At 47.3% G+C, this 27,989-nt stretch overlaps 1 protein-coding gene across 3 annotated transcripts in view; it reads left to right on the top strand.

The window, feature by feature from the left end:
* Positions 1-5,487: 5,487 nt before the first annotated feature.
* HK2 (hexokinase 2) overlaps positions 5,488-27,989 on the top strand; it is a 61,559-nt gene continuing 39,057 nt past the window's right edge. For 2 of the 3 annotated variants that reach the window (XM_033400578.2, XM_004277122.4), the window contains exons 1-2: positions 5,489-5,992; positions 25,139-25,301. In XM_033400578.2, coding sequence (XP_033256469.1) covers positions 5,930-5,992; positions 25,139-25,301 — 226 coding nt within the window. In that variant the 5' untranslated portion in view covers positions 5,489-5,929. Of the gene's footprint in view, positions 5,993-25,138; positions 25,302-27,989 lie in introns of all 3 variants that reach the window. The other variant, XM_033400579.2, reaches the window with a different exon arrangement.

The following is a 27,989-nucleotide window of genomic DNA, read 5'->3' as shown; positions in this document are numbered from 1 at the left end:
ACTGTTGGGTGCGGTGGATGTGTTGTCAATCTTTGGGCCTGCCCAGCCCCTTTGAACACCCTCTTAATTTAGGACTTCTCCATGTTGTGACTCCTGACCCCATGGGCCTGTTTCCCCAGCTTTCCTTGAAGCTCGAGCCTGGGCATGTGGCCCAGGCTCTGGCAACCAACTGTAAGATGTCAGTTCAGAAGCAAATACCATAAAGAAAGGGGTGCCGTGTAGAATGCCTTCTAGCAAGGATGATGAGAGACAGACATCTAACTGTCAAAGGTGTCTATGGCACGTCCTGGATGTAAAATCCTATGCCCAGAATCAGGAGCTGGGCAGAGATGTCTGAGCCCAGTGGCCACCACGATAACATTTTTACCAGTGGAGTTTGATGGTATAACTTGCACAACATGCTTGGATGCCTAGCCTCTGAGTCTGAGTCTCTGGCCCTGCTGAAGATCCTGAAAGGGACTATAGATTCTTCAGTAAACTCCTTTTCTGCTTAAACTAGTTTGAATGGGTTCAGTTTGTAACTGTGACAGATAAAATTAGATTGCTGTGTACACTGTGGCTTCTAGTTTTCAATTTTAATTGCTTCTAAATGCCTCTTTTCCCCAATCCCTCAAATTCATACATTGAACTGTGAAACACAAGAGATTATGCAGATTATTAGTGCCCAGCATTAAAGACAATGCAATACAAGTAGTCCTAATATTTATATTCAGGGCAGGCCCACGCTCAGTCTTAAAATTCTCCATGAAATCCCATTACTTATAACATGTTGCAAACTTGATAAATTCTAATTAGAAAAAGGAATATTTGGCAAGTAGAGGTCTCTTAGCAAAGTGGCCTCTTCCCAGGGCAGCTCCCTGAAGCCTAACAGTCAGGCTCAGGTCAGTCCTATGTGAGGCAAGAGCCAGCCTTGTGTAAAAACAGACTGTCCTGAACATAGCAAGGGTTTGTTTAATAAATATTTGCTGGGCTTCCCTGGTGGCGCAGTGGTTGAGAGTCCGCCTGCCGATGCAGGGGACACGGATTCGTGCCCTGGTTCGGGAGGATCCCACATGCTGCGGAGCGGCTAGGCCCGTGAGCCATGGCTGCTGAGCCTGCGCGTCCGGAGCCTGTGCTCCGCAACGGGAGAGGCCATAGCAGTGAGAGGCCTGCGTACCGCAAAAAAATAAATAAATAAATAAATAAATAAATAAATATTTGCTGATTGATTTCTCTCTTGGGGTTGTGGAATGTAAATTACATGGATGTGTTATTACTCTTCAACATTTGTGTGTGTCTCTCTCTGTGTGTGTATGTGTCTGTGAGAGAGAGAGAGAGAGAGAGAGAGAGAGAGAGATCTAAGGATCTATAAATAATAAATTCCAGGCGTGGAGTTTGGAGTCAGAAAAGTCAAAGATGTAAGTCTCAGCCTTGAGTGAGTAATACCTTTTAGTTTCCCATGTATAAGTTGGGGCTTATAACAATACCTACTCCAGCCACCTCCCAGGATTGGGAGCTTTGTAAGAGATAATATGCACTTAAATTACCTTGTGATTATTATCTGGTTCATGAAATGGGACCAAAGAGGGGAGTGGGGAAAAGGCTCTAAAATTAGTGTGTGGCGAAGCGATCATAGCTAACATGACCCACTGGGTTTGGTCCCATCTGCCTGGGGTCAACAGGTTTTGTAGCACTGGACTATTGGGTTTCCAAGTATTTCTAAGCAGTAGGTATCCTCTTTTTCCTCCCCACTCCTAGCCAAAGCCATCAATTCCACCTCAGACTTTGAAACATCTAAACTTATAGCCTGACTTCCCTACCCACCCTTACCTTCGTTCAGGCCCTGGTCCTATCTTTCAGCTTCAGCCTCTTTCTGCCTCTGGTCTCTGATCTCCTTCCCCTGTATCCACATGGAGGGCAATTATTGCCCTAAAAAAGCAAATCAGATCACATCACTTCCCTAAGAATCTCTGTTGGATAGCTAAACCTATATATCTATGGTGTTTCTATATCTAAAGGGGGAAGCCCAGTTATGAGACTGTTGCAATCAGGTGAGAGATGTTGGGTGTATGAATTGTTATAAAAAATGTGAAAAATGGTTATCTCTAAGATTTTTTCTATTCATTTATCCAACAAATATTTATTGGTGCCAGGTGACAGGCACCATTTTAGGCCCTGTGGATATGAGGAAACGGCATAGGTACAGCATAGGCCCTAAAGAATATATGGAAAATCAATAGGAAATCAGAGTTATGTGATAGTGACTTGGGGAACTCCTTGAGATAAACTGGTCAGGGGAAAGTCCTCTGAGGAGGTGATATTTTGCTTGAACCTCAATATGGAGGAAGAGACAGCTGGACACAGATCTGGAGAAGAATATTTCAGAAAGAAGAAAAAGGAAGAGTTAAGGCCCTTGGGTGGGAAAGAGTTTGCAATTTTCGAGGAAAACATACTAGTGTGAGTGCCAAGCAGTGTACTGGGGAAAGTAGTGTAGAGTGGGGTGGACAGGGAGGCAGAGGCCATATCATATAAAGACTTAGAGGCCATTGTCAGGAGTTTGAATTTTATTCTAAGTTTGGAAGACATTAAACTTGAGCCCGGGAGAGACACAGAATGGTTTATATTTTACAGGTCACTCTGGCCCCTGAGTAAAGAACTGACTATAGGGGTCAGGGTGGAGGTAGGCATGAATGGAAGCAGGGGGCAAGGTAGGACAATGTGGTATTGGCTCTGGCTGAGTTGCTGGTGGCTTGGCTAGGAGATGTCCGAGGACACAGAGAGAAGAGGTCAATTAATAGGATCTATTTTAGGGATCAAACTGACTGCTGATGGATTAACTGGATATGAAGGTGAGTGGGAGGAAGGAATCAAGGATTATTTAGGGGGGATGGTGATACAATTTGCTGAGACAACCAGGAAAGGAATAGATTTGGGAAGAAAAGTTGAGTTCAGCTTTGGACATGTTAAGTGGGAGATGCTAGTCACTTCAGTCGGAGATGACAAATAAGTCTGGAACTCTGGGAGAGGTCCTCGCTGTAGATTTACATTTGTGAGTCATCAGCGTGTAAATGATATAACTGTCATGGGGCTGGCAGGGAACGCTAGGGAGAGAGTGTAACTAGATCAGCCATGGAATATGCCAGCATTTACCATTTAATGAAAATGGGGGTTGAGGAGCCTGGAGAGTGAGGTTAGAGGGAAACCAGGAGGGTAGAGCTTCCCTGGCTTAGCAGAGGATGGTGTGTTCAGATGAGGGATTTGGTCAACTGTGCACAACATCCCTGAGAGGTGGAGTAAGACAAGGGTATAAAAGAGATAGGAATAGATAACCAACAAGGACCTACTGCTGTGTGGCACAGGGGACTATACTCAATATTTTGTAATAACCTATAAGGGAAAAGAATCTGAAAAAGAATACACACACACACACACACACACACACACACACACAAAACTGAATCACTGTGCCATACACCTGAAACTAACATGACATTGTAAATCAACTATACATCAAATAAAAAATTAAGTTAAATTAAAAAAGAAAAGAGAAAGGAACAGAGGATTTGGCACTTTGTAGGTCATTACGGTGACTATGACCAAAGCAGTTTTGGACCCAAGTCTGATTGGAGTAAGGGAGGGAGGGGCGAGAATGTGTAGTTGGCAAGGGTACATAGCTTTCAAGAGTTTTGCTGAGAGGCTAGATCATGGAGGTTTATGTTTTTTTCTGTTTGTATATTCTTATTTTCCAACAATGAACATTTAATATTGTGTTTTATTATTATTATTATACATTGCAGATAGCACCCCACTGTTTATGAGAGAAGGAGAAACTCCTCAGGAGAACACTGCAAACCTTCACCTTCCCTCCCCTGCGACCTTTCCAACCCCAGGCTTGCTATTCTGCACAGTCACCAGTCTCCCATAGGCTGCACTCACTCTTGCTGGCTTCCACCATGTATAAAAGTCTGGTGCCAGCATATGATCCAGCAATCCCACTCCTGGACATATACCCAGACAAAACTATAATTTGAAAAGATACATGCACCCCGATGTTCATTGCAGCACTATTTACAATAGCCAAGACATGGAAAAAACCTTAATGTCCATCTATAGATGAATGGATAAAGAAGATATGGTATGTATATACAATGGAATACTACTCAGCCATAAAAATGAATGAAATAATGCCATTTGCAGCAACATGGGTAGACCTAGAGATTCTCGTGCTAAGTGAAGTAAGTCAGAAAGAGAAAGACAAATACATGATATCACTTATGTATGTAAGCTAAAATACGATACAAATGAACATATCTATGGAACAGAAACAGACTCAGATACAGAGAACAGACTTGTGGTTGCAGGTCGGGGGGAGGGGGGAAGGATCGGGAGTCTGGGGTTAGCAGATGCAAACTATTATATATAGGATGGATAAACAACAAGGTCCTACTGTATAGCACAGGGAACTCGATTCAATACCCTGTGATGAACCATAATGGAAAAGAATATGAAAAAGAATATATAACTGCATCACTTTGCTGTACAGCAGAAATGAACACAGCATTGTAAATCAACTATACTTCAATAAAATTAGAAAAAAAAAAAAGGAAAAAAAGAAAACGTTTGATGCCGGGCATTAGCTGTGGCTGTGGCTCCTACCCCTCTCAGCATCCATAAGCCACCCCACCCCACACACGTCCAGGATCATTTGGTTACGCACTTATCACCCACCCAGTTTCACCCACGCGTCAGTCCCACAGCTGCAGACAAAGTTCTTTTCCTGCTTTTTACTTCCCGGCTCTTACAGTGGCAGGATGGGATAATAGGGAAAAGAATAGGGCCTCAAAGACGGACGTGGGTTTCTTCCCTTACCTGCCACTCATTAACTGTGTGACCTTGGGCAAGTCTCTTAAGGGCTCCGTTTCCTCATCTGTAAAACAAGGTTAGTAAAACTCACGTCCATTCAGTTTTGTGGTGCCTGGCATAAAGTGAGCAGCAGTTGCGGTGGCTCACTTTGCATCAGCATTGCGCGGACGCCTGGAGCCACAATAGGTGAGAACTAAGATGCTTCAGAAATGTGACCCAGTAGCGGGGGCCCCTCACATGACCCCGAGATGCCAGACAGTGTTTCTCTCCCCGCCCAGGGCGTGTTCAAGTCCGGTGACCCGACTTTCCAGTCACCCCACACTCCGGGTCTGTGATTATGCGCCCCCCCCCCATAGCTGGGCCTGACGCGGCGGTGGCTCATGCGCCTTTCCGCCCCAGCCTGTTGCCACGGACCACACGTCTCATCCATGCTGCCTGGCCCCTCCCCCTGCCCCGGGTGCGCCCCTCCAGCTTGCCGGCTCGGGTGTCTGAGCGGCCGCGCCCGCGGGCCGTCCGCTCTGACTGGCTGCACCGCGGCGGCGGGCGGCCCGTGGGCACACACACCCTCCCGGCGCAGCCAATGGGCGTGCGCGCGTCACTGACCCGGCGGCCCGCGAGCCGGCAACCCCTCAATAAGCCACATTGTTGCACGAAACTCCAGCGCAGGAGTCCCGGACCGCCGCTAGCACCAGCGTGTCACCGAGCCGAGAAGATCCGCTGGCGAGAGCAGCGCGCGTGTGAGCCGGAGAGGTCCTGTCGCCCTAGTGGAGCCAAGCTGCTATTCTTCTCAAGTTGAGCCTTAGTGATTCTGTGGCTGAAGTTAGTACCTTGACAGTGGGGGCATCCCAGCACGTCGCTGGGAGTGATTCTTGGTCCTTCAGCAGTTGTGACTATCAAAACCTGTTTTTAGAGTCCCGAAACTCTCCAGCTGGGCGCGCCATCGTGTGCCTTCTTTGTGTACCTCCCGGACTCATCGCTCCCAACCGGGCCTCCAAGCCCGGACAAAGCGGTCAGACCGCGCCGCCCTCCTCCCCCGCAAGCGCTCCAGCCTCGGTTTCCCATCTCGGCGCTGTCGGGCCGCAGCAGGATGATCGCCTCGCATCTGCTCGCCTACTTCTTTACGGAGCTCAACCATGACCAAGTGCAGAAGGTAAGTAAGCGCGGGCGGGGGCGGCTGGCTCGCCTGACAACATTGCTTTGTCCCCGGCCCTCTCTCCGGGGTCCCGGCCGGCTGGGACTCTCCTCTTAGACCCTGCGGGGACCCGCTTCCTTCCCATTCCGGGCCGTGGACGCGGAAAATATCAGCGCGGCGGGGAAAGTCCTGGGCTGGAGGAGCCACGTCCGCTAGGCACGGGCAGACGTGTGCGCGCGTGCGAGGCTCCGGGGCTCGCGCACCGCGCGGCTCTCCCTCTCTGCGGCCCTGCGCGCGCTCGCGCTTTTTTTTTTTTTGGAGGGGCGGGCCACCCGGCACGTAGTCTTTGACTGCTGGGCCCACGTGGGAGGAGCCCCCTTTCGCTGCCAGAGTTCCGGCCAGAGCACGTGGGGAGAATCGTGGCGGGGGGGTGAGTTGGGGGAAGGCTCCGCTGCCGCGCGGGGTTGCCTGGGTTCCTCCCGCGCTAAAGGACCACATTTTGGGGACCTACGATTCCCCCTAGCGTTCCTCACGGCCTTGCGGAGGTGGGCTTGGGGAGAAGACCACGAGGGAAGAAGCTGGGAAAGGGTCAGAGAAACTCCGCCCGCCGCACCCCTTTCCCGGAACTGAGGCGCCCGGAACTGTGGCTCCGCGAGGGGCGTACGCCCCCCCCCCCCACGCCCATTCCCAGCGCCTGCCTCGGGGCCGCCCTGCCTTGAGTACCCCATCTTCGGGCCCGCCCCCAAATGGGGGGTGGACTTTGGATATTACTTCTGGTGTACCTAAAAGTTTCTCCGAGAGGACCAACACCCCCTTTTCCCCTCTTTGCCGTCTTCCTGGAGATTTTTGTCCTTCTGAAAACGAGCTTTTCCCTGTCGTGAGCCCTGACCTGTCTGCCCGCTTCTGTCTCAGCAGCACCGCGCCTAAGTCCGAGCTCTTGCTCGGGCCAGGTCTTTTACGTAAGACAAAGCCTCTGGCCCCGCCGGGGAGCCTCGCTCTCTGTGCCTCTGGGTATGGAGAGTGGGTGGGGCTAGGCTGGGCCCCAGGCGCTCTCTGGGGAGAATTGAGTTTCTGAAACGCTCGGGATTTCGGGATTGGCTCCTGGCCCTGGGCCTCAGCTAGGACTTGAGACGAGAGGGTGGGCTGGGGCGGGGGTGGAGGGTGTCCAGATCTGTGAGTCAATGACAGAGCGTTGCTCAATTACATACTTGAAATTTCTGTATCTCAATGGGAACACATTTTTGGGCAAATGTTTTGACGTTATCTTTATGTGGGGCGACCTGCTCATACTCCCATTCTGGGGATCCTGAGAGCAAAGGAGAGGAAGGTGGGTTGCCATCGCAGTGTTTTCAAAGCCGTGGTAGATGAACCCCAAAATACCGTGACATTACTTAGCCTCAGACTGGAGTAGGGAGCAGAGGGCTGCTGGTTTAGTTGAGTGTTAGTCTGCTTGTAAGTGGCTGTTACCTTCTAACTCAATCCTGGGATAAGGCTCTGCTCTGCACTTTAATTCAGTTTATTTAAGAACGTGTCTGTGATCCGGCAGGACCTTGGCAACTTCGTTGGACTTCTTTGCTCAAGAAGTGAGTTAACCCTTGTGACAGTCATCTCTTGGCAAGTCCTAGAATACAAAGCTGGAGGACCATTAATTCAGGAGAGGTCTTCTCAGTTGGTTGAATATTGCCCCAGGACATTTAAATTTACTCACCCCCTGTCCAGAGGAAGGAACCTAGGACCACAAATTTACCCTCCCCGAAACCAGAGGATAGAGGCTAGGACTGGAACCTTCCTGGCCTGGAATGGGGAGGGGTCATAGCTTTAGTCCCAAACTGGAAAGAGAATTAACCAGGGTATGTAGAAATGAGTTCTAATCTCTGTTTTGTGGTTTATTAACCACAGGACTCTGAGCAAGTCACTTTGCTTCTTTGGACCGCCAATTTCTTTGTAAAACAGGGATGACAACAGCAACCTTCTTCACTTTGGGGAGTTGTGATGATTAAGCACAGCCATGTGAAAAGGTCTTTCTTGTAGTCTTCTCTACATTTGCAGCCTGTCAAGTGTCTCAGGGACACTTGGGTGTATTTCCTCCAAATTACCAATGGGGGCAGAATTGAGTCAGGCCTTAACTCAGCAGGTGTGGAAGCTGGGACTTGGCCTCCCAGTTTAGGTGAGCAAAGCTGCCTGTTTCCAGCAGCAGTTAGGAAATAGGGAGAGAATCAGAGAGAATATTATGGAAGGATCTTTTAAAGTTGCTACTAGAAGGAAGAATTAGGAGAGAAGGTTGAAGCTTTAGTTTTACAGTCTTTTGAAAAGGCCTTGATTTGAACTCTTCTGAAATCCCTATTATTTTACATAATCTGGGTTGTAGTCTGAGGCAGGGAAAGTTTAGGTTCACCTGCCCAAAACTAGCCCCATCAGAATCACTTGTCCCCTGATAGACAAGCCTAGTGTTTTGTGCTGATTGACACTTTGAAACTCAAGAGCAAACACATATAGCATTTACTGTGTACCAGGTGGTTTTAAGCTCTTTACATATGTTAGCTTATTAACATTCATAACAACACCATGAAGTAGATACTATTATCAGCATCCCTGTTTTACTGGTAAGGAGCTGAGGCACAGAGTGACTTGTTCAAGGTCACTAGCTTTTTTGTAAAGGCTGGAAATTGAAGCCATGCATTTGGGCTCCAGAGGCCCATGCTCTTGACCACACACCCTGCCTCTGGGACCATCAGAAGACCCCATCCTGGCCCGTGTCTGTGTTCACTCTTGGATGCTGGCAGCACCCTCACCCAGCATGTCCAGAAATGCAGGTAGCTCTTCTCTTGGTCAGATTAGTGGCACCAGTACCCTCTGATTATTCTGACTGGGAGCCCTGGACCCATTTCACTGACTTTCCTTTCTGATTGCTTTACCTTGGTCAGCTGGTCTCTGGGTTACTTCAGAGGCCTCCTAGGGTGTGTTTCCAGTCTCTTTCTGGAGCCAGACTGGATCATTTCAGAAGACTGTGTACTATAACTTATATGTGGAATCTAATATGACACAAATGAACTTATTTATGAAACAGAAACAGACTCACAGACATAGAAAACAAACTAATGGTTACCAAAGGGGAAAGGGGGTGGGGGAAGAATACATTAGGAGTTTGGGATTAGCAGATACAAACTACTATATATAAAATAGATAAACAGGGGCTTCCCTGGTGGCACAGTGGTTGAGAGTCCGCCTGCCGATGCAGGGGATACGGGTTCGTGCCCCGGTCCAGGAAGATCCCGCATGCCGCGGAGCGGCTAGGCCCGTGAGCCATTGCCACTGAGCCTGCACGTCTGAGCCTGTGCTCCGCAACGGGAGAGGCCACAACAGTGAGAGGCCCGCATACCGCAAAAAAAAAAAAAAAAAAAAAAAGATAAACAATAAGGTCCTACTATATAGCACAGGGGACTATATTCAACATCCTGTAATAAACCATAATGGAAAAGAATATGAAAAAGAATATGTATATATGTATGTATAACTGAATCACTTTACTGTATACCAGAAACTAAGGCAACATTGTAAATCAAATATTCCTCCAAAAAAAAAAAAGACTGCATACTGATTGCTCCCTGACCCCACCCCTCACCTCAGCCTCATCTTCTCTATCTGCATTCCCGAAGACTTGAATCACCATTCCTCTAAATGTCACACCTGGTCACCATTCCATCATACATTGGAGTTGGTAGTTACAGGGCAGGGAGAATCCTAGCTGTTCACCTTTATAGCCAGTTTATGGCCACTGGTGAGGTGTTCAGTGAGTCCAAGAATGAAGGAGTGGACCTTCCTGGGAAAAGAAGCAGAGCAAGGGCTGCAGGAAGTGGAAGAGGGTGAGAGGCAGCTGGGGGGGTGCTGGTACTGGGTTGAAGGGGTGGGTATCCAAGGGTGGAGGGACCCTTGGAGGGAAAGACAGTGAGCTGTTCCCTCAGCAAGGCCTGAGGCTTGGCGTGAGACTGATCCTGAGGGGAAAGGGAGGCAGGGAGAGAGGGGGAGAGAGAAAAAGGGTGTTTACTGTCCTCCAGCAATCAAGGGATTTGTCCTGTCTGCCGAGTTAGAGGATTCTTTTGATTAATTGAGCTATAAATAGTATACAAGATACAGGATTTTTGTCTCTTAAGCTTGATAATCAGGATTAACCATGGAAGTGAAATGAAGTATACATGCCTTCCTTTAGCCATTAACCGATTATTTTAACACACACAGACTGGTGACATACAATCTTGGAATATAGATAGTTCACTTGGGCTCTTTACTACATTAGTGAGGGGTAGCTTTCAACTCTGGAGTTAATGAGAGGGGAGAATATCTTGGAAGCAGAAAGATTCAACAGAACCCCCAAGAGATAAGAGTTTAATGTTTTTTGAGAACCTACTGTGGGTATAGTTACTATGTGGGAAATTGAGACTACGACACCTTTCAGCTGTCTGGTGAGATGAGGCTCTAGAAATAGGTACTTTACATCCACTAAAGGGTCATGGCAGTCATTCTCATGGGATGGGGAATTAGGGACCTCAAGGGAATCTCAACTGATATTTTTTGAGCACCTACTATGTGCCATTAATCTTCAGATAGGGGATGAAAGTATGGGAGTAAAGTACTGATTAAAACCTTAGTAAGATTATTTTTGGCTGAGTTAACTGACATTGACAGGTACAATTTGCCTCATTTGTTCAACTTAGTATCTTAGTACCAAGTCCCTTTCCTGCTCCGAAGACAATTGATGGTAGCAGGAATATTTTGTAGCTTTTACTAATCATCCATTTGTTTTGTATTGTCAAATTTCTATTTCAGAGAGCGGCCAAGAAGCTCTTTTTTCTTTACCCCTGAATGAATTAAAATTCTCTCTGAGGCTCCTCAGACAAAGCCGACATTTTTTTTTTTTTTAACATCACTTTTCAAAGTTGAACTTTTCTAGCACCCTGAGGAGTTTGAGGGCAGCTAGGGACCCTTTTCCAGGGAGACTCAAAACAACACAAACCACAACAGTTTTCTCAAAATCTGGCAGCCGTAGTAAGGAGATCTGATGTACTAAAAGAGCTCAGGAACCCCAGAAAACTGGCTTCCTTTTTTCAGATACTTCCGGTTTAAAAGGTGGCTCTTGATAACTGGTTCCTCATTATCACTGTTGAGTTTTGAAGTCAGCAAGTTTGGTTTGTTTTCCAACACTGTGTGCTGTCTGTCTTTGACTTTCAAAAGTAGTGGGGGTGGAGGTGTGGCAAATCAAATCGCGGAGTTCGCTGGCTGCGACTTAATATCTCACACCATAGATCACAGGTAGCTGTTCCTGCTTACCTCTAAAGCAGGTCTCTCAATCTTGGTGCTATTGACATTTTGGGCTGGATAATCTTGTGAGGGGCTACCCAGCCTATCATAAAGAGCAAGAGTTTTTACCCTACCCCAATTTACAGGGGCGAAGCCTGTGGTTTTTTGTTGTTTGTTTGTTTTTAACTACTCCTTTAGAGCAGTGGTTTTCAACTATTAGTGATTTCATCCCCCAGGTGGACTTCGGTGGTGTCTGAAGACATTTTTGGTCCTCACAGGCAGGTGGATGAAGACGTGTCATTGCATCTAGTAAGCAGAGGCAAGGGATAATGCTAAACATCCTACAATGCCCAGGACAGCCCCCCTGCCAAAAAAAAAGACTTTTCTGACCCCAAATATCTATAGGTTGAGAAACTGCATCAGAAGAACATGGTCTATCCCCCATTCCAGTATTATAGTGCATCGCTAATGGTCATACAGCTACTTAGTAGTAGCTGCAACTAGGACCATAGTTCTTAGCTCTCAGTGTGCCATGTCATGGGATAGTCATGGTGGGGAGTGGCCTTTTACAAAAGATGAATTTAAGGTGAGGTCTGCAGACCACAGTAGTTAGCAGATGTCCATGACCCCTGGCTGAAGTGTGGGTTACCTGAGTAATGTTTTCTGTTTTCAGCCAGAAAAATGTGGGCAAGGTAAGCACTCCAGGAAGCCAGTGGGAGAGAAGTTTGCTCAGCTGACCCCAGGAGAACCTCACCCTGGCTGTTGCTGGGGTTTCCCTGAAAGCCAGGCATTTTCCAGGCTTCTGAACAAGGCAGGCATGTGAGTTGGTGGAACTCCTATCTCAGGAAGCAGAGGGAAGGGGCCGTTGGTACCCACTGAGGGACAGTCCAGCAGTCACTGGGAGAGGCTGTGTGCTGAGAAGTAGAGCCAGGCTCCCTGGGGTGGAATCCTGGCTCACCACAAACCAGCCGTGTGAACTTGGGCCAGTTATTTAACCTCTCTAGGGCTCAGTTTCTTCTGCTTATAAAATGGAGAGTGGATAACACCTTAATAGGGTCTTTGTAAGGATTTAAGAGAGAGTGAATATATGTGAAGTTCTTAGAGCTGTGCCTGCTACATAGTCAACACTTTATGTGTCAAATATTAGTACATAGAGATAGACACACTCTCAGATACCTGACTGCGCTATCCATCTGGGCAGAAGCAAAAGAGGCCCCGCTTCTTTTTTCCTAAGGACTTTTAGGGCATATGGGTTCTGGCCCATTTATATTCTCTGTCTTATGTTGGATTAGAGCAGAGGACAGGGCGGACAGAAGGATGGAAAGTTCCTAAAGCTGAGAAATAAGGAAGCTTCCTCACTGCCCCATCCAACTTCTAAAACCTTCTCTTTTCTGGGCATAGGAGACCCGTTTTTGAGCTCTTCCTCTAACTTGCTTTCCTTCTGGTCTTCTGGGGATACAGCATTCCCCTTGGGTGGAGGGGGGAGTCTCTGGGTTGCCTGGGGCATTTTGGTACACCTCAGCTTGAAGCGTCCTCCTTGGGAAGTCATGAGAGACAAAGCTGCACACTGAATAGTCACAGCATTTGTTCAACCCCTTTTCCCTGTAGAAGTCTAGTCCACTCCCTGTCGGTACCTCCCCTGGAGGGCAGAATCACAGAGGCTCCAATGGCAGTTGCTGAGGCCACTTACACTGAAATTGGCCAATGAGATGCTTGCTCACACTTCCTCACATCTGCCCCAGACTCTGGCTTCCCACTGGGGGAACCACTTGGGGTGCCCTGTGCTGTTGAGTCACAGGACCGGGTCATGGTAGGTTTCAGTCCCACTGACCCCTGGAGTTTCAATGAAGGGAACAGTCATTCTCACATTTTCTGGCACATTGAATGGAGAGTCCCTGGCCATCTTGGTTCTCAGCAGAGAGCTCTTTGCCCCTCCTATGTACACTCTGGGCTGTCTAGTGTGGCCCCTTCTGACACTGAAGTGCTTGGGGTTCTCGACAAAGCCGGAGAGGACCATCAGTGTGGAACCCACACTCTACTCCCCCCATCCCTGTACAGCCTCTGTCTTGTCCAAACTTGGTTGGGAGTCTTGGCCTTGTTTCCATGGGAGCAGGAGCTAGACAATCTCCTTTTCCTTGAAGTACCATGCTTTTTGCACTGTTGTCTGTGGATCTCTAAGCAATTCCTTAAGAGTCCTTCCCTGGAGCGTGAGTCAGACCTGAGAACCTGGCTCTGGGAACCCTCGGTGCCCATCCACCTCAGCCAGCCTTCCTGCCTCTTCTCACCTTCAGCTCAGCATCCCTGCCCTGGAGGCCTGGAGATGGTCTATGTTCTTGGAAGGCCTTGTTCCCAACCTCTTCCTTCTGACAGCACCGTATTGTCTGATAAAGGAGTGAAACCAGATAAGCCATTGGACAGCTTTGATTTGGGCTGAGTAAGGGCATTTGAAGCTGTCGCTTTTCCTTTTTCCCATTTGAGGGACAAAAGTTCCTCCTGCTTCCTCCCATATTGTCCTGTCTCAACCCCTTCTAATGAAGCCTTCCAGCCATGTCCCACCAGTCCTCTTTTCCCCTCAATTCCCAAAGGTCTTAAATTAACAAACATGTACACCACTCGCGAAGTGCTGGGCTCTGTCTGTGAACTCTACTACAACTCAGGTCGTCCTCCGGCAGCCCTCCAGGGTAGACGTTATTATTACCTATTATTCAGAAGAAGACACCAAGGCACAGAAAGGGACAGTACCTTGCTCAAGGGCAAGCCAGAATTCAAACCCAGGCAGTATGATTCCAGAGCCCAGGCACTTAGCCCCAGTGTGGGGCTGCCTGGGACAACTGGAGATAGCCAGTTGTCTTTCAGTTTCATGGGGTTATCAGTCCGGGGTCAGTTGGGAAGGGACCTTTGAGATCATCTCGTCCAAACCTTTATTTTGCAGTTGAGGAAACCGGGTGCCATGTACTAAGGGACCAGCCAAGAACCCAGTTTCTCCACCATTTCCTGAAAGGAAACCCAGATTCCTTTCAGCGCCATTGGCATAGAATGGGCTCTTCTCATCATTCAGGTGTGGGCTCCCTAAGAACCATGAGCAGGATTTGATTTGTGGCCTGTACCTAAGGTGACCCTATAATTTATTGTCCAAACTGGGCCACTTTTGAGAGTAAAAGGAGACACTGTTAACAGTTATGCTGCTACCACACTGTAAACATTGTCCTGGGCAAACTGGGATATATGGTTGCCCTGCTTATGGTGGGTGTGTCTGGGGTGGGTAGAGCAGACTGGGAAGTTCTGGGGCTGGACATGGTATAAAGAGACAGACCCAAAGTGATTTGGTCCAGCAGGTGGACAGTTGGCAGCAGACAAGAGTGGGGAGTTCAGATGCCCCTGTGGGCATATGGGCTCAGGGGCAGACTCTGGTCCCTGACATGGGGCTGGCCAGGGGAGGCAGAGTTCGACCCCTAGGGGATCTGGGGTACTGGCCAGGGCAGCTAGGTAGATGGAGAGGAAACTCTGCTGCTGCCAGGATCACATGCAGTGTGGGCCCAGGCCTGAAGAACAAGGCCAGGCTCTGAGCACCTGGGCAGTCTGCAGTAGCCAGCTCTTCCCCTTTACCCAAGTTACTCTCTCACTCCTCTCCTCGGCATTCCTGTCACCCCTTGATGTCACCATAACAAATATGTCTTGAGCATCTACTGTATCTCAGTACTGAGAGAGCTCTGGCATCACAAATATGAAGTTGGGAACATGTAGTCAGTGCCTTTTAGTCCTCTGGGACCAGTGAGAGCAAGAGACACAAGTGTCAAAAGTGTGTTAGTATAACCAGCTGGGAACTTGGGGAATGTATTTGGGGTGAAGGACAAGTGGGAGTTTGTTAGGCCAGAGCAGGAGAACATTCTAGGCATGGGGTCAACACATATGTTTAACCTTTTCAAGACAAAAACTCCTCAGAATTGTACTGATGTATGTGATTTAAGTGATTGTAAATCTGTCTTTTATTATAGTGAAAGAAACTGCTTACTCTCTGCCTTACTCCTTCAGTTTATAATAACTTGTTGACCTATTTGCCTCCCACCAATAGACTGGACACTTGCAGGCAGAAGGGTCTTCTTTATCCCGGCATCCTCAGCGCCTGGCGCTGGCACACTCAATTTAGTGCTCAATCATTATGTGCAGGCGAATGGGGACATATTATTCCTTTGCACTGCTGCCCCATAGTCTGAGGATAGGAGGGTCCTGGGACAGGCGTCCCAAATGCCTGTCTCCTGGACCCCAGACAGGTGCTACTGCCTGAGGTCTGTCTGGCTGTAACTCGATGCAGCCCAAGAACTGGAAGAACAGGAAACCCTGTGACTCACGGTGCAACAGGATCCTGGAGGAGTGGCCTGTAAGCCTCCTCAGTGAGCTCCACACTCACCCTGCGCTGCTCCAGCCATGTGAGTACGCGGTGCGTCAGCTGGAATCTCCCTGAGGTGGCGCGCCGCCCTAGTAGGGGTCCGCCTTGTCCCATCTGAAAAAAGTGTCGAGGCAGATCTGTCACTTCGTTAGCTGTGTTTCAGAGGACAGGAGGCTTAAAGAATCCAGGATCTGCTCTGTCTTTTCCTCCCCAACTCATCCTTTTTTTTTTTAAATCTTATCGGAAACATCTGGCCTTGGCTTGGCAACATTACAGGATAAACTTGCTGCTCTTTGCACAGTCTCGGTCCTCCCAGGAGGAGTCTGTGAAGACACTATTATTAATGAGGCCACTGATGGTAGTTACCTAGCTTTCCCTGTGTGGGCACACCTATGCCCCGGGTTAGGGCACTCATCTGGCCACTGGGTGTTATGGGTCCTGTCAGGGACTTTGGCCTGCGGTTTGGGGAAGCTTCTTCAAACCTTGGTTTCCTTGTCAAAGATTTGCAGTGAAACACTGGCAAAGGAATAATGGAAGATATGAAATTCTTTTGAAACTAAGTTGCAAGCATGTGTCAGCACATAGAGTCACTGGAAGGCTATGTACGGCTGCATTTAGGTTATGGCTTTCCCCTCTGATTTGACCTCTTTGGCCAGACCATGTGAGTAGGTAGACTAGGGCCTAATCAGTGCCTTGTCCTTTTTCCTTCCTATGTTTTTAAATTGAAGTATAATTTATATAGAGAACTGAACACACCAGGTAACTACCACCCAGATCCAGTAACAAATTATTACCAACAATAGCAGGTATACCCCCCACTAAGTATAATCACTATCCTGACTTCTACCGGCCTAGATCTGTTTCTGTACTTACTATAAATGGACTCATATGATCTGTTCCTTTTTGTATCTGGCTTTTTTTACCCAACTTTATATTGTGAGATTCATCTATATATGTAGTTGGATGTGACGGTAAGTACTGCCTTCTCATTGCTGTATAGTACCCTGCCCCTGCCTCTCTAACCCTGTTTTGACTATAGTTGAATTAAAGCAGATGAGATTAGTCAAAGCCCTTCACTTCAAGAGGGTGTGGTTCTTCCTAAATTTCTTTCTAGGAGGCTAGGTTGGATCCTTGGAGTCTGGTCTAATATATATATATATATATATATATATATATATATACACACACACACACACACACATATATATATATATAATATACATATATATTATATATATACAGTATATATATAATATATATATACACCTGATTGTATCTTTAGGACAAAAACACGAGTGCTAGGAAAGCTAAAATTCAGTCAGTTGGTCTGCTTGAGGTCCAGAAGCAGCTAAAATGTAGGAATTAGCTAGAGTTCATTCAGCACCTCCTGGGGAGAAGGTTCTAGGTACTAAATCAGAAATACCCAAAGACGGGCTTCCCTGGTGGTGCAGTGGTTGAGAGTCCTCCTGCCGATGCAGGGGACGCGGGTTCGTGCCCCGGTCCGGGAAGATCCCACATGCCACGGAGCGGCTGCACCCGTGAGCCATGGCCGCTGAGCCTGCGCGTCCGGAGCCTGTGCTCCGCAACGGGAGAGGCCACAGCAGTGAGAGGCCCGCGTACTGCAAAAAAAAAAAGAAAAAAAAAGAAATACCCAAAGACTGGAGAAAGAAGTCCAGCAGTGCAATAGTGCCTCAGGGTGTTCCTGTGTCCTTGGCTCTGACTATGCTTATGGGATTGCTGTCTTATCCAGTTTGGTCACTTGAATTCACCCTTCTACCAGGAGGGTGGGTTCTGTAGGGATGACTGATGAGCGTTTGCTCGATTATGTATTATTTATTTTCTGCCTACTTATTAAAAGAATTAGGTGGTACGGGTGATATGGTTCAGCTTTCACTGAAAGGACTTCGAGAATAAGAGTCATGGAACAGGCAGAAATGATTATCAAAAAACTTAGTGCGTTAAAGTCGAGTACGGAGCCCTGAGCTTCCTGATAGTCAAGGCAAAAAGGACAGCTCTCCTTTTTTTAAAGAAATTTATTTATTTATTTTTGACTGCTTTGGGTCTTCATTGCTGTGCGCAGGCTTTCCTTTAGTTGCGGCAAGCGGGGGCCACTCTTCTTTGCGGTGTGTGGGCTTCAGTAGTTGTGGCACATGGGCCCAGCAGTTATGGCTCTCTGACTCTAGAGCGCAGGCTCAGCAGTTCTGGTGCACGGGCTTAGTTGCTCCGAGGCATGTGGGATCTTCCCAGACCAGGGCTCGAACCTGCAACCCCTGCCTTAGGCAGGTGGATTCCCAACCACTGCGCCACCAGGGAAGCCCAGGACAGCTCTCCTTGAGTCAGTTGTTTTAATTTCATTGGCCTGTAGCAGGAAGCACAGTGACTCTGGGCAGCCAGACTTTCTCCTGACACTAAACCCTACAGAGAATTGACTGATCAGTGAACAACACAGCAACTTTACACAGTGGGGTGATCTTTATGATTCTTCCTTCCCATGATTAAAGGTGATAGGATTAAATCATACTAATATGAAGGCATTGCAAAAGGGAGCTAATGCAATGTAGTGAGGTGAGTGGCTTTCTGGTTCTAAAGTTCATAACCTCCTTCTAGGATCTTGGGCTTGCCCACACCTTCTGAGCCTTTTCACATGATCTCCCTACTCTCTCCACGTCAACATACATCCAGTGACATGTATGTTGGATATGTATGTTCTTAGCCTGGAAGAACTCTCCCCTGAATGCCAGTCTCACAGGCCACTTACTCATACATGTGACACTTCCCATGCGCTGCTTTGCATTGTTCTTGCCTTTCTTAACTCCTAAGACCCATCCCTCCATTCATTTCAGAGACATTGATTGAGTCTATAGTGAGTTGAGTTCTGTGCTCTCTCGTAAAGTCCTAGAGAACAGGAATCCTGATTTCTTAAAAAAATTTAAAAAACATTTGTGTGTGTGTGTGTGTAAAGTTGACCCTTGAACAATATGGGTTTGAGCTGTATGGGTCCACTTATATGTAGATTGTTTTCAATAAATATATTCTATGGTACTACATTACTGCATGATTTGCGGTTGGTTGGATGCGTAACTATGTATAAGGAGTGCCAACTGTGGATTTTCCACTGTGTGAGGGTTGGCACTCCAACCCCTGTGTAGTTCAAGGGTCAACTGTATATATATTTAAAGTGTACAATTCAGTGGCATTAAGCACATTCACATACAACTATCACCACTATCCATCTCCACAGCTGATTTCTTTTTAAATTATGTTCCTGTATACTATAGTGCTTTGCATGTAATTGGTTTTCAACACAGACTGTAAAGTGAGAGAATCTGGGGTCAGCGATTCAGGGGTTGTATGATAGGAATCTTACAGATTTAGATGTTGAAATTTAAGGTTTCTTCTATACTTTCCTTTGAGACCTCTTAAGGTATTCAAGGTAGGATTTATGGCAGTTTATATAACAAAGTCTCAGCGTTGGAATATTGTTCTTTTCTGGATGTAAGTAGTTTGATCAGGACCATTTTCCCACTGGGACCAGATAGGGTGTCCTCACAACCCGGGGAAGGTCACTAGCCATTCAACTGGAATTGGCCTGCAAGATGATACAGGCCCTTGGGGATGATTGGGGGTAGGATTATCATTTATTGTTTCTGACAATAGAGTAAGGGATCTGGGTGATCCAAATTCTAGTGTCAACTCTGTGACCTTAGTCAAGGCTGTTACCTTGGCCTCAGTTTCTCTGAGGTTCCTTTCTAGCTCTCACCTCCAGGGTTTCCTTTCTGGGCTTCCTCATACCAGGCTGGGGCTGTGTCTGCCACACCTGAGCCACTGCCCTCTTTGAGGTGGAGCCTCTACAAGGGTGATCTTCTGCTTCCTCCATTCCTTGCATCATTGCTATGACACAGTTTCCCCTCTTCAGTGCTAGTCTGGAGGAAACTGTGGGCACTTAAGAAGATGGGCTTTCCATTTGGAGTGTTATCTTATTTCATAAATAGTATGGGGTTAATTTTGTTGTTGAACATAAGTTCACATGCCCGACAAACGGTGGGGCCAAATACACCGAAATGTTGGAGTTTGGAGCAGAGAAAGGTTTGTTGCAAGGGCCATGCAGGGAGAACGGGGGGCTTGTGCTTAAAAGACTAGAACTCCCTTGATTGTTTTCAGGGAAGAGTTTTTATAGGCAAATTTTGGGGTGAGGGCTACAAGGTATGTGACTTTCTTCTGATTGGTTGGTGGTGAGGTAACTGGGCGGTGCTCCAGGAATCTTGTGCTGAGCCTTAAGTTCCCATCCTCTATCTGGATGGGGGCCTTAGTTCTTGCAGAAGTACTCAGAGATAATTGTTATGTGTATCCCTTGAGGAGGAACCGGGACTCTGCTTTATCGCTTCACTATTGTTTCTTGACTGCTCCTCCTTTGTTTCTGCATTCCCTCCCTTCCCTAGTTAGTAACTGTTTGAATCCGACCTTTAGAACTCTGCGAAAGTCTAGGAGGCTGAAGCCTTTTTCCCACAAACATGAACTAGGACTCGGAAAGGCTTTTGTACCTGGGAAGGCCCTAAAGCGTCCTGCTTGTTTCCAGTTTCTCTTTAGAACTTCTGCCTGTACCCACAGTTCTGTAGAGGAGGCAGGCATGGACTGGTATGTTATGGGAAGAAAGAAATTGACCAGAATTGCTCAATGAGGAAGTTCTAATCTCGAGATTGCTAAATAGATGTATCTAAAACTACTATCTTTCTTTAGTCCCTTGTTTCTGGGTAGGCAAGTGGCCTTCCCATACCTCAGCCAGGCTTTGCTTCTGGCCTGCCTCTGTTTCCCCAGCCTGGAATGCCCCCTCCTTTCCTTCTTTATTCCTGATAGAGATTTAAAGAGGAGCAGCCCAGTGTGATAGGCCACACACCTACCGCAGAAAGAGAAGGAGCAATTTGGGGAACCAGCCCCTGTTTTGCTAACCCCAATATGACTAAATAGGGTTAAGAAATGTCCTTGATCCTCTGAGGGTACCACTTGTCAGAGATGAGTCTGGGAGAAGAAGAGGAAAATGGGTAGCAAAAAAGGTTAGATAGATGGAGAGCTTTACATATGTCACCTCATTTATGCCAATGACTCTGTTGTGAGTGCTAGTCCTCCCATTTTAGAGGGAGGAAACTGGGACTCAGACACCTGTACAAATGCTAGAGCCAGGATTTGAACACTGACTTTTCTGATGCCACAGCCTGTACTTCACCACAACCAGCTACTAAATAAGGGTTGGCTTGAATGTTTCTACTTTGATAGTTTCCAACAACTGAAATTTGTTTTCAACAAGTACAGGGTTTGTCTCTCCAACTCCCAGCACCCAGGATCAACACAGGATTATTTCACACTTTAGCCTAATGTCTTAAGTAATGGCTTTCAAAGATCCCAGGCAGAAAGTGGTAAAAATGACCTTGAGCAGTGTTGACCAGAACATAGCCCATCATTATTACATTATTGACATGGTGGATACCAGCCAAAGGAGAGGGGGAGATGTTTGAGCACCCAGACAGACCTAAAGGTGTCAGTTTGATTAGTCTGGAATAGATCTTTGGAATTCTTAGTGTGTCATTCTTACGTGCAGCCAAGTTTGGGAACTATTATCCCAAGTGGCAGAATAGAGAATAGATGGAAATGATCAGAAAGTAGATTTATGTCAGATTGAGGAAAAGCTTTCTAATAACTAGAGCTGACCAACAGTAGAAGCTGACCAACTTTGAGAAGTGGTGAGCCTGTCATGCTTGGAAGCATTCAAACCTAGGCCTTATGACTATTGGGGTGAAAGGGACAAACTAGATAAACTCAAATGCTATGTTCAGTGGGATTTTGAACTCACATTACCCCAAGATCCCTTCTAAGAGTTAGTATTTTTTAGCCATAGTCTTACTCTGCTGTTTACATTTGGTAACATGAACGACATTCTCCCATGACTTTGCTCGTTCCTTGTGCTCCCTCCTTCTGGCTGCACTGTGAGTGAAAGTTGGAAGGATTATGCCAAGTTCATTTTCTTCCTTCCCAATCCAGGAAAAAGGTCTTCGTATGGAGACTGCTTCTTGTTTCTAACTTCTGCTTCCCTTGGCTACCCTTCACTCAACACAGCGGTTCTGACCAAGGCTAGGTGGGCCTCAGTGGTGTGTTTAGGAAGCTGTAACATCAGGTGATTAATCAGCCTTTCCTGAGTGGCCCTAAGAAACTCAGGGAGGATACATCATCATGCCCGTCATCATGGCCCAAAGAGAAGAAGTTCGGGCCAAGGTGCTATAGTTGCATTTTTCATAGCTGTCCCATATCCTTTCTCTTAGTCTCATCTGATGGAGAGGAAATCAAAGCACTGAGGTTATCCAAGAAACTACAGGGCAGAGGGTGCTCTCCCGCACTAAGAGGGTCCACAGGAAAGGCGACTGTGGTGGTCCTAAGGGCCTGGCTTTAGAGCCAGACACCTCGGTTTGAATCCTAGTTCTGACCCTCACCAAGTGACCTGTAAAACAGGGTTGTAGAAGTATTACAAAAGAACAAAGGAAGTCAAGTCAGTAAACCCATAGGATGGTTTCTGGCAGGTAAGAAATGCTGGGTAAATGTTTAGCTACTGTAACGATCATCATCGTTTTCATCTGTCACTGAACACTTAAATATGATTATAATCTCTTTGAGTAAAGTCTGACTCTTTAACTTGTTAGGTTCTTTGAGAGTTAAGACTGGATTTCCAACAAGGCTTGTAGCAGTTTAAACATCAGAGTTAAATTAAGCATGGCTGCTGTAGAATTATGGCCATTCCACATTTGCTCTTTTGTGCTCGTGACCTCACACTCCAAGAAGTGACAGTGCAGCCTCTTAACAAGGCAGTACAGGCTTTGCTTTCCCACACAGGAACTCTCTTGCTTCCTTTGCAACATCCGGAGCCATCCATGGAGGTGGGGGTGGATGGCAGTGAGGCCTCTGGACCTCTCTTCTCTTTGGGAAAGTAGTAACGTGGGAGCTCCAACTTAGTCATGTGTCAAACTCATGATAATGTCCAGAGATATGTCCGCTGCCTTCTCATCTGCCAGGGCAGCCCCATGGGCCATGCCCTCCACTGTTTGCCCTTCCTATCTGTGTGGTGGGATGACTGGAATAGAAGATGGCCTTTTAGTGGACATGGCCAGCCTGAATGTGCTGTAGTGCCATTTGGCCTGTATAGACCCTGCTGTTCAGCAGAGAGGGGCGTTCATCAGGCAGAGCAGAGAAGAGCACAGATGAGCTGGGCTGCCCTGTCCAGTCCTGGCTTAGCTTTTGCACCTGTGTGATGTTGGGCATGTTGCCTTTCCCTTTTGGTGGAATGGAGGAGATAACACTACCTACCTCACAGGGCTGTTATGAGGATTAAATGGGTTAATGGGTATAAAACCTTGAAAACAGGTTTTGCTGAAGGGTTTGCCGTTATTACTATTGCCTCTGAGGGCGTCTCAGGCTGTACCTGGATGTGACTTGGCGTTAGCCTCTGGTCTGGTGGCTGGGACTTTGTATGCTAGCACTGAGATGCGTAAGCCATAATGTAGTGTTCCTGGGCCAGCCCAGGCGTCATTGGGTTTGGAACAGGAGGCCTCTGCGGTGATTTACGTTGCCTTGGGCTCAGAGTCTCCAGCAATTTGTCTCCCACTGCACCAACAGGGAGAGAACTTGTCTGAGGCTGTATGCTTTTTCCTCCTGGGAGCCTCAAATATCATTATGGGGTTAGGCCAGCCTCCTCAGGAGCACCCTGGCTCCCCAGGATTGTAGGAAGCCCAGATCAGTGACCCAGCTTGGGGTGGGGGCTGGTGCCCCACAGCCCCAGGAGGCTGAGGCAGATAGTGGGCTCAAGGCCATCGAGGTGCCAGGAGCCTGAAACCAGAAAACAGAGTTGATGGTTGGCGTCGTCCTGGTTTAGACCAATGGAGTTAGATGTCTGCTGTAGCTCTTTAATAAAAGCTGGCAGCAAGGGAATTGGGGGAAATCCTCATTTCTGCGAATTTAAAACCCTGCATGACAAGCAGTGGTAGTGGTCATCAGCCACGCTTTGCCCTTGGGAATCCTGGAGTTTTGGAGCTGGGAAGACCAGGGTCCCTTCTGGTCCCCCAGTCTGCTGATGAGGCTGGGAGTGCCAGGACCACCACCCTCATACCTTGAGGGCACAGCTATGACCTGGCCCAAGGGTCCTGATTCTACTCCTACCCTTTGTGGCCAGCAGCCTTACCCGTCCTGGACACTGCTGCTGAGAACAGGGATGTTGTGGAAACTTGTGCGCCTCCTTGGATGGATTTCTATCAGACCTTTTCCTTATAGGAGAAAACTGGGAATATCCGTAGGTGGGGCCGATGAGAGCTTTCAATAAGCAGACTGTCTGAGGGGGACTCCTGTTGTTTTTCCTTCTCCTGGTGTTAAATCTGGGAAAAGTTCTTGTAAATTTATGTTGGAAGCAAGATAAATGAAATGACTAGGGAGAGCTGCCTCTGCCTCTGAGGATGGGGGAGGTTGCTTTACCATGTGTATCGAGCCTCTGTTAATGTGTCAGGCAGTGTGCTAGGCTCCAGGAATGCAAGGGTGAACAAATAGTCATGGTTCTTCTTGCCCTTGGTGCTTATGATCTGGACCCTAATAAATATGTATTTCCAAATTGGGGATGGTGTTGTGAAGGGAAAAGTCTGAGTCTGCAGAAAAAACAGTGAAGCCTGATTGTTTTATTAGGGACAGTAGAGAAGGCCTCCATGCAGAGAGGCCTGAAGGATTGGTAAGGGATCCGCAGATGAAGAGCAAGGTGAGGATCTATGGGGCCTGCATGAACAGTCTTCTAGGCAGGGAAGGGCAAGTTGGGTGAGTTGGGGGACTGAACCAAGGCTGATCTGCACAAGGAGTGCAGAGGCACACAGTAAGATGAGGAGTGGGAGAGGCCTGGCTATATAGGTAGGGCCTTGGAAGGATTTAGGGTTTGGCGCCAATGGGAAGTCACTGAAAGTCTTTAAGCAGGGGAATAGTAGTCTGTCTGGGGATGGAAAATGGATGGAAGAGGGAATAGTATTGTAGAATCGGGGATTTTATTAGTCCAGGCAAGAAGCTATGGCTGCTTGGCCTGTGGTGAGGGCTAATAGGGTTGGCATGACTGGCCTTATGAGTGTGGGGGAGGACAAGAGATGAGGGCCACTAATGAACCCCAGCTCCAGGGATGTTGTCATAGGCATTTAAACTTAACCTATCTGAAAAGAACTCTTCCCTAATTGGCCTTTCCCCTGGTCTTTAACATTCTCCCGAAATAAAATTTAATTTTAATTTGTAGTTTAGTTTTTTTTTTTTTTTTTAAAGACAAGTCCTGTCATAGAGTCTGGTTAAATGGTCTTTAATAATAACCTTCCGTACATAACAGATTTTATCCTTTTGAGGAGCTGAGTGATGTTCCATGATGTAGATGCATACCATAATTCATTTAACATATAGGTTGCTACTCTCATTTTCCTCTCTTTCAGGTTGACCAGTATCTCTACCACATGCGTCTTTCTGATGAGACCCTCCTGGAGATTGCTAAGCGGTTCCGCAAGGAGATGGAGAAAGGGCTTGGAGCTACCACCCACCCCACTGCTTCAGTAAAAATGCTGCCTACCTTTGTGAGGTCTACTCCAGATGGGACAGGTATTATACCCCTGGGAGAAGGCTCTGGGTGCTCCATTGCCTGGGAGAGATTTGGGTAACTTTGCTTAGGGACCCAAAGAACTATATACGACAGTGAAGGTTCTTTGGTTTCAAGCCTCAGAAGCCAACCCTTGTTAACTTAAGCATGCAGGGATTTGAATGGAAGTCCTGGCGGTCAAGGAGGAGTAAATCTCTGTCAGCCCTGCTGGGGTACTGCTGTCAGCCATTTGTTTCCCATCCATGTGCTGAGAAAGGCTGTTTGGCTCAGTTTGGGATTTTACAGCTTCACTGAGATTGCACACAATGAAAGTGATGAATAACAAACGTGCCTAATATGGTCACGGCCATAGGCCGTGTCAGTCACTCTTGGGCCCATCTAACTGGCACATTCCACAGACTTGTTGGAGAAACAGTGTGGTATAGGTTGTTCTAGACTGTGTTTTGAACTCCATGAATAAAGACTACTAGAAGTCCAAATAAACTTGGAAGAATGTGAAAGAGACATGGTACATATTAAGGTATTAAAGGCTCTGAAACTGTGCAATTAGAACCTGTCAAGCTTTGTGTTATCCCCTTATTTGGATACAGAGTCTATTTCATGATGCACTGCCCAGCAAGTGATTTAATTAAACTGGAGAAAAGGGACATGATGGAGACTGAAGTTGGAAGGTGGGTTGGGGCTAGATTCAGAAGGCCTTGCATGCACACCTGAAACACTGAGTCTTTCTTCAGTAATAGGCACTGGGGAGTAACTGAAAGTTTTTGAGGGGTGTGAGCAGAACTGTATTGGTAATGCACATCATTAGCAGTTTATGCAGAGCGGGTGGGGGGGTGGTGATGGGTGGATGGTAGAGCATAGGGCATGGCCCTGGTGGGATGTAGTGGGCAGAGACCAGAGAGGATTCAAAGGTGATGCCAGGGTGTTGAGCCCAGCTGCCCAGGGGTGGCAACATCCTCAGAGAAGGGAACGGAACTAAGTTGTGCCAGCACTTTCACACAGTTTGTTTCATTTAATCCTCATGACAACCTTCCATTTTAGAGATGAGGTACCTCTGGGGCCACGAGGGGTGAAGGGTGTGGGATGGCTACCTATATATAGAGGGTGAGAGAAAGAGCCCGGGGGCAGCTGCCAGGGTGATGGAGGAACCAGGAAGCACAGAGTCTGAGAACCGGAGGGAGGACAGAAGTCCAAAATGCTGGCTGGTTGCTGGTGAAGCATCTGCATCTGCAGAGAAACCCTGGGGAGGGGTGGGCGGGGCAAGGCACAGGACAGGGCTTGTTCGTTTGTACCACATGCCTTCAGTGTCTCCATCACGTCTGTGTCCCTGAGGCTTACTTGCGTGAGAGCCTTTGGGGACCTGTTCATCTAACAAGATTTTGTACCTTTCTACAATTTCTAAAATAAGTATGTGTTTGCTAAAGCCTTGGAACCCAACGTTGAGGGTGTGACCTTGTTCAGGATTGTTCTGAGTGTGTGTGTCTCAGCCCTTCAAAGAGCTTCTTGAGGTGAGGGGCCTCCTCCAATTCTCGGATATCCCTCATGTGCCCTCTAGAATGGCACATTTACTATACCTACCACTCCCTCTGACTGGCAGCCACACCTGCTTGTACTGTTTTTATGACATTCTGATAAATTTACTAGCTCCTTAAGACCAGGGACCTTGTCTTTATTTAAGGCACTAGCACTAAGCAAGTATCCTAAATATTTTCGAAATATATATTATGGGCTAACAGCTTTTCTGAGCATCTACATGTAGTAACTTATTTACTTTTCACAAAACCCTATAGGGTAGGTACAAATTTTGAGTACTTTTTTTTTTTTTTTTTTAAAGATGAGGAGTTGGGAGCCTGGATGGTCAGATAACTTGCCTAAGGTCATATAGCTAATGAGAGGCTGAGTCAGGATTCAAACTCATGTATGCCAAACGCCAGGCATCAAGACTGAGCTTGATACATTATGTGTGTATGTGCACGTGTGAGCCTGTACACTCAGCACCAGAGGACTCATATGCTCAGTGGAAATTTTTTGAAATGGGGTTGGGAGTGGATGTCTGGCCTGGATTATAGGCAGATGAGTAAGTTTGTTGGGGAGAACTAGGTATGGGGCCAACTTTTCCTATTCTCATTTTCCTGAGATTGGAGCGTGGAGACCTCCCACTGCCTCTTAGAGTTTGCATCCGTTGCTGTATTGTGTGGTCATTAAGTCTCTTTCTCTGACCTCAGGCCAGAGTCCTTGGAGCCTGTCCTTGTCCCACCTCTACCCACAGTGGAGCAGCAGGCATGATTTTGGCTTCTATGCATTTGAGTTGCCTGGACTGAGGACAGGAGCCAGAGGCTGACTCCTGTAGGCTTCCTGGGGTGGGGGGGTCTGGTGCAAGACTTATCTGCCTGACCTTCTTTCCACACAGAAGCAAGGAGATTTTACATGACTTTTGTGATACCCAGAGTACCTCTTTATAACCTCAGATTCTACAGTGTAAACGGAGGCAGTGTGTGAAAGGAATACTGTGTATTGGGATGTTTTATTTACTTAAGCAGAACAGGTGCCCCCTAGAGTACTAGAGACCAGACTGTAGGAAATGGGGTCCCCAGCCCTTTCATTCCTCATTTGCTGGGGTGTCTGTGGGCCAGCTCCTCATCCCAGTTCTCTGGGACTCAGCCTTTTCTCCTTTGTAAAAATAAGAGGTG

The sequence above is a fragment of the Orcinus orca genome, chromosome 13 (assembly GCF_937001465.1).
Source record: "Orcinus orca chromosome 13, mOrcOrc1.1, whole genome shotgun sequence".
Lineage (NCBI taxonomy): Eukaryota > Metazoa > Chordata > Mammalia > Artiodactyla > Delphinidae > Orcinus > Orcinus orca.
This window is presented reverse-complemented; position numbering and strand designations above follow the sequence as displayed.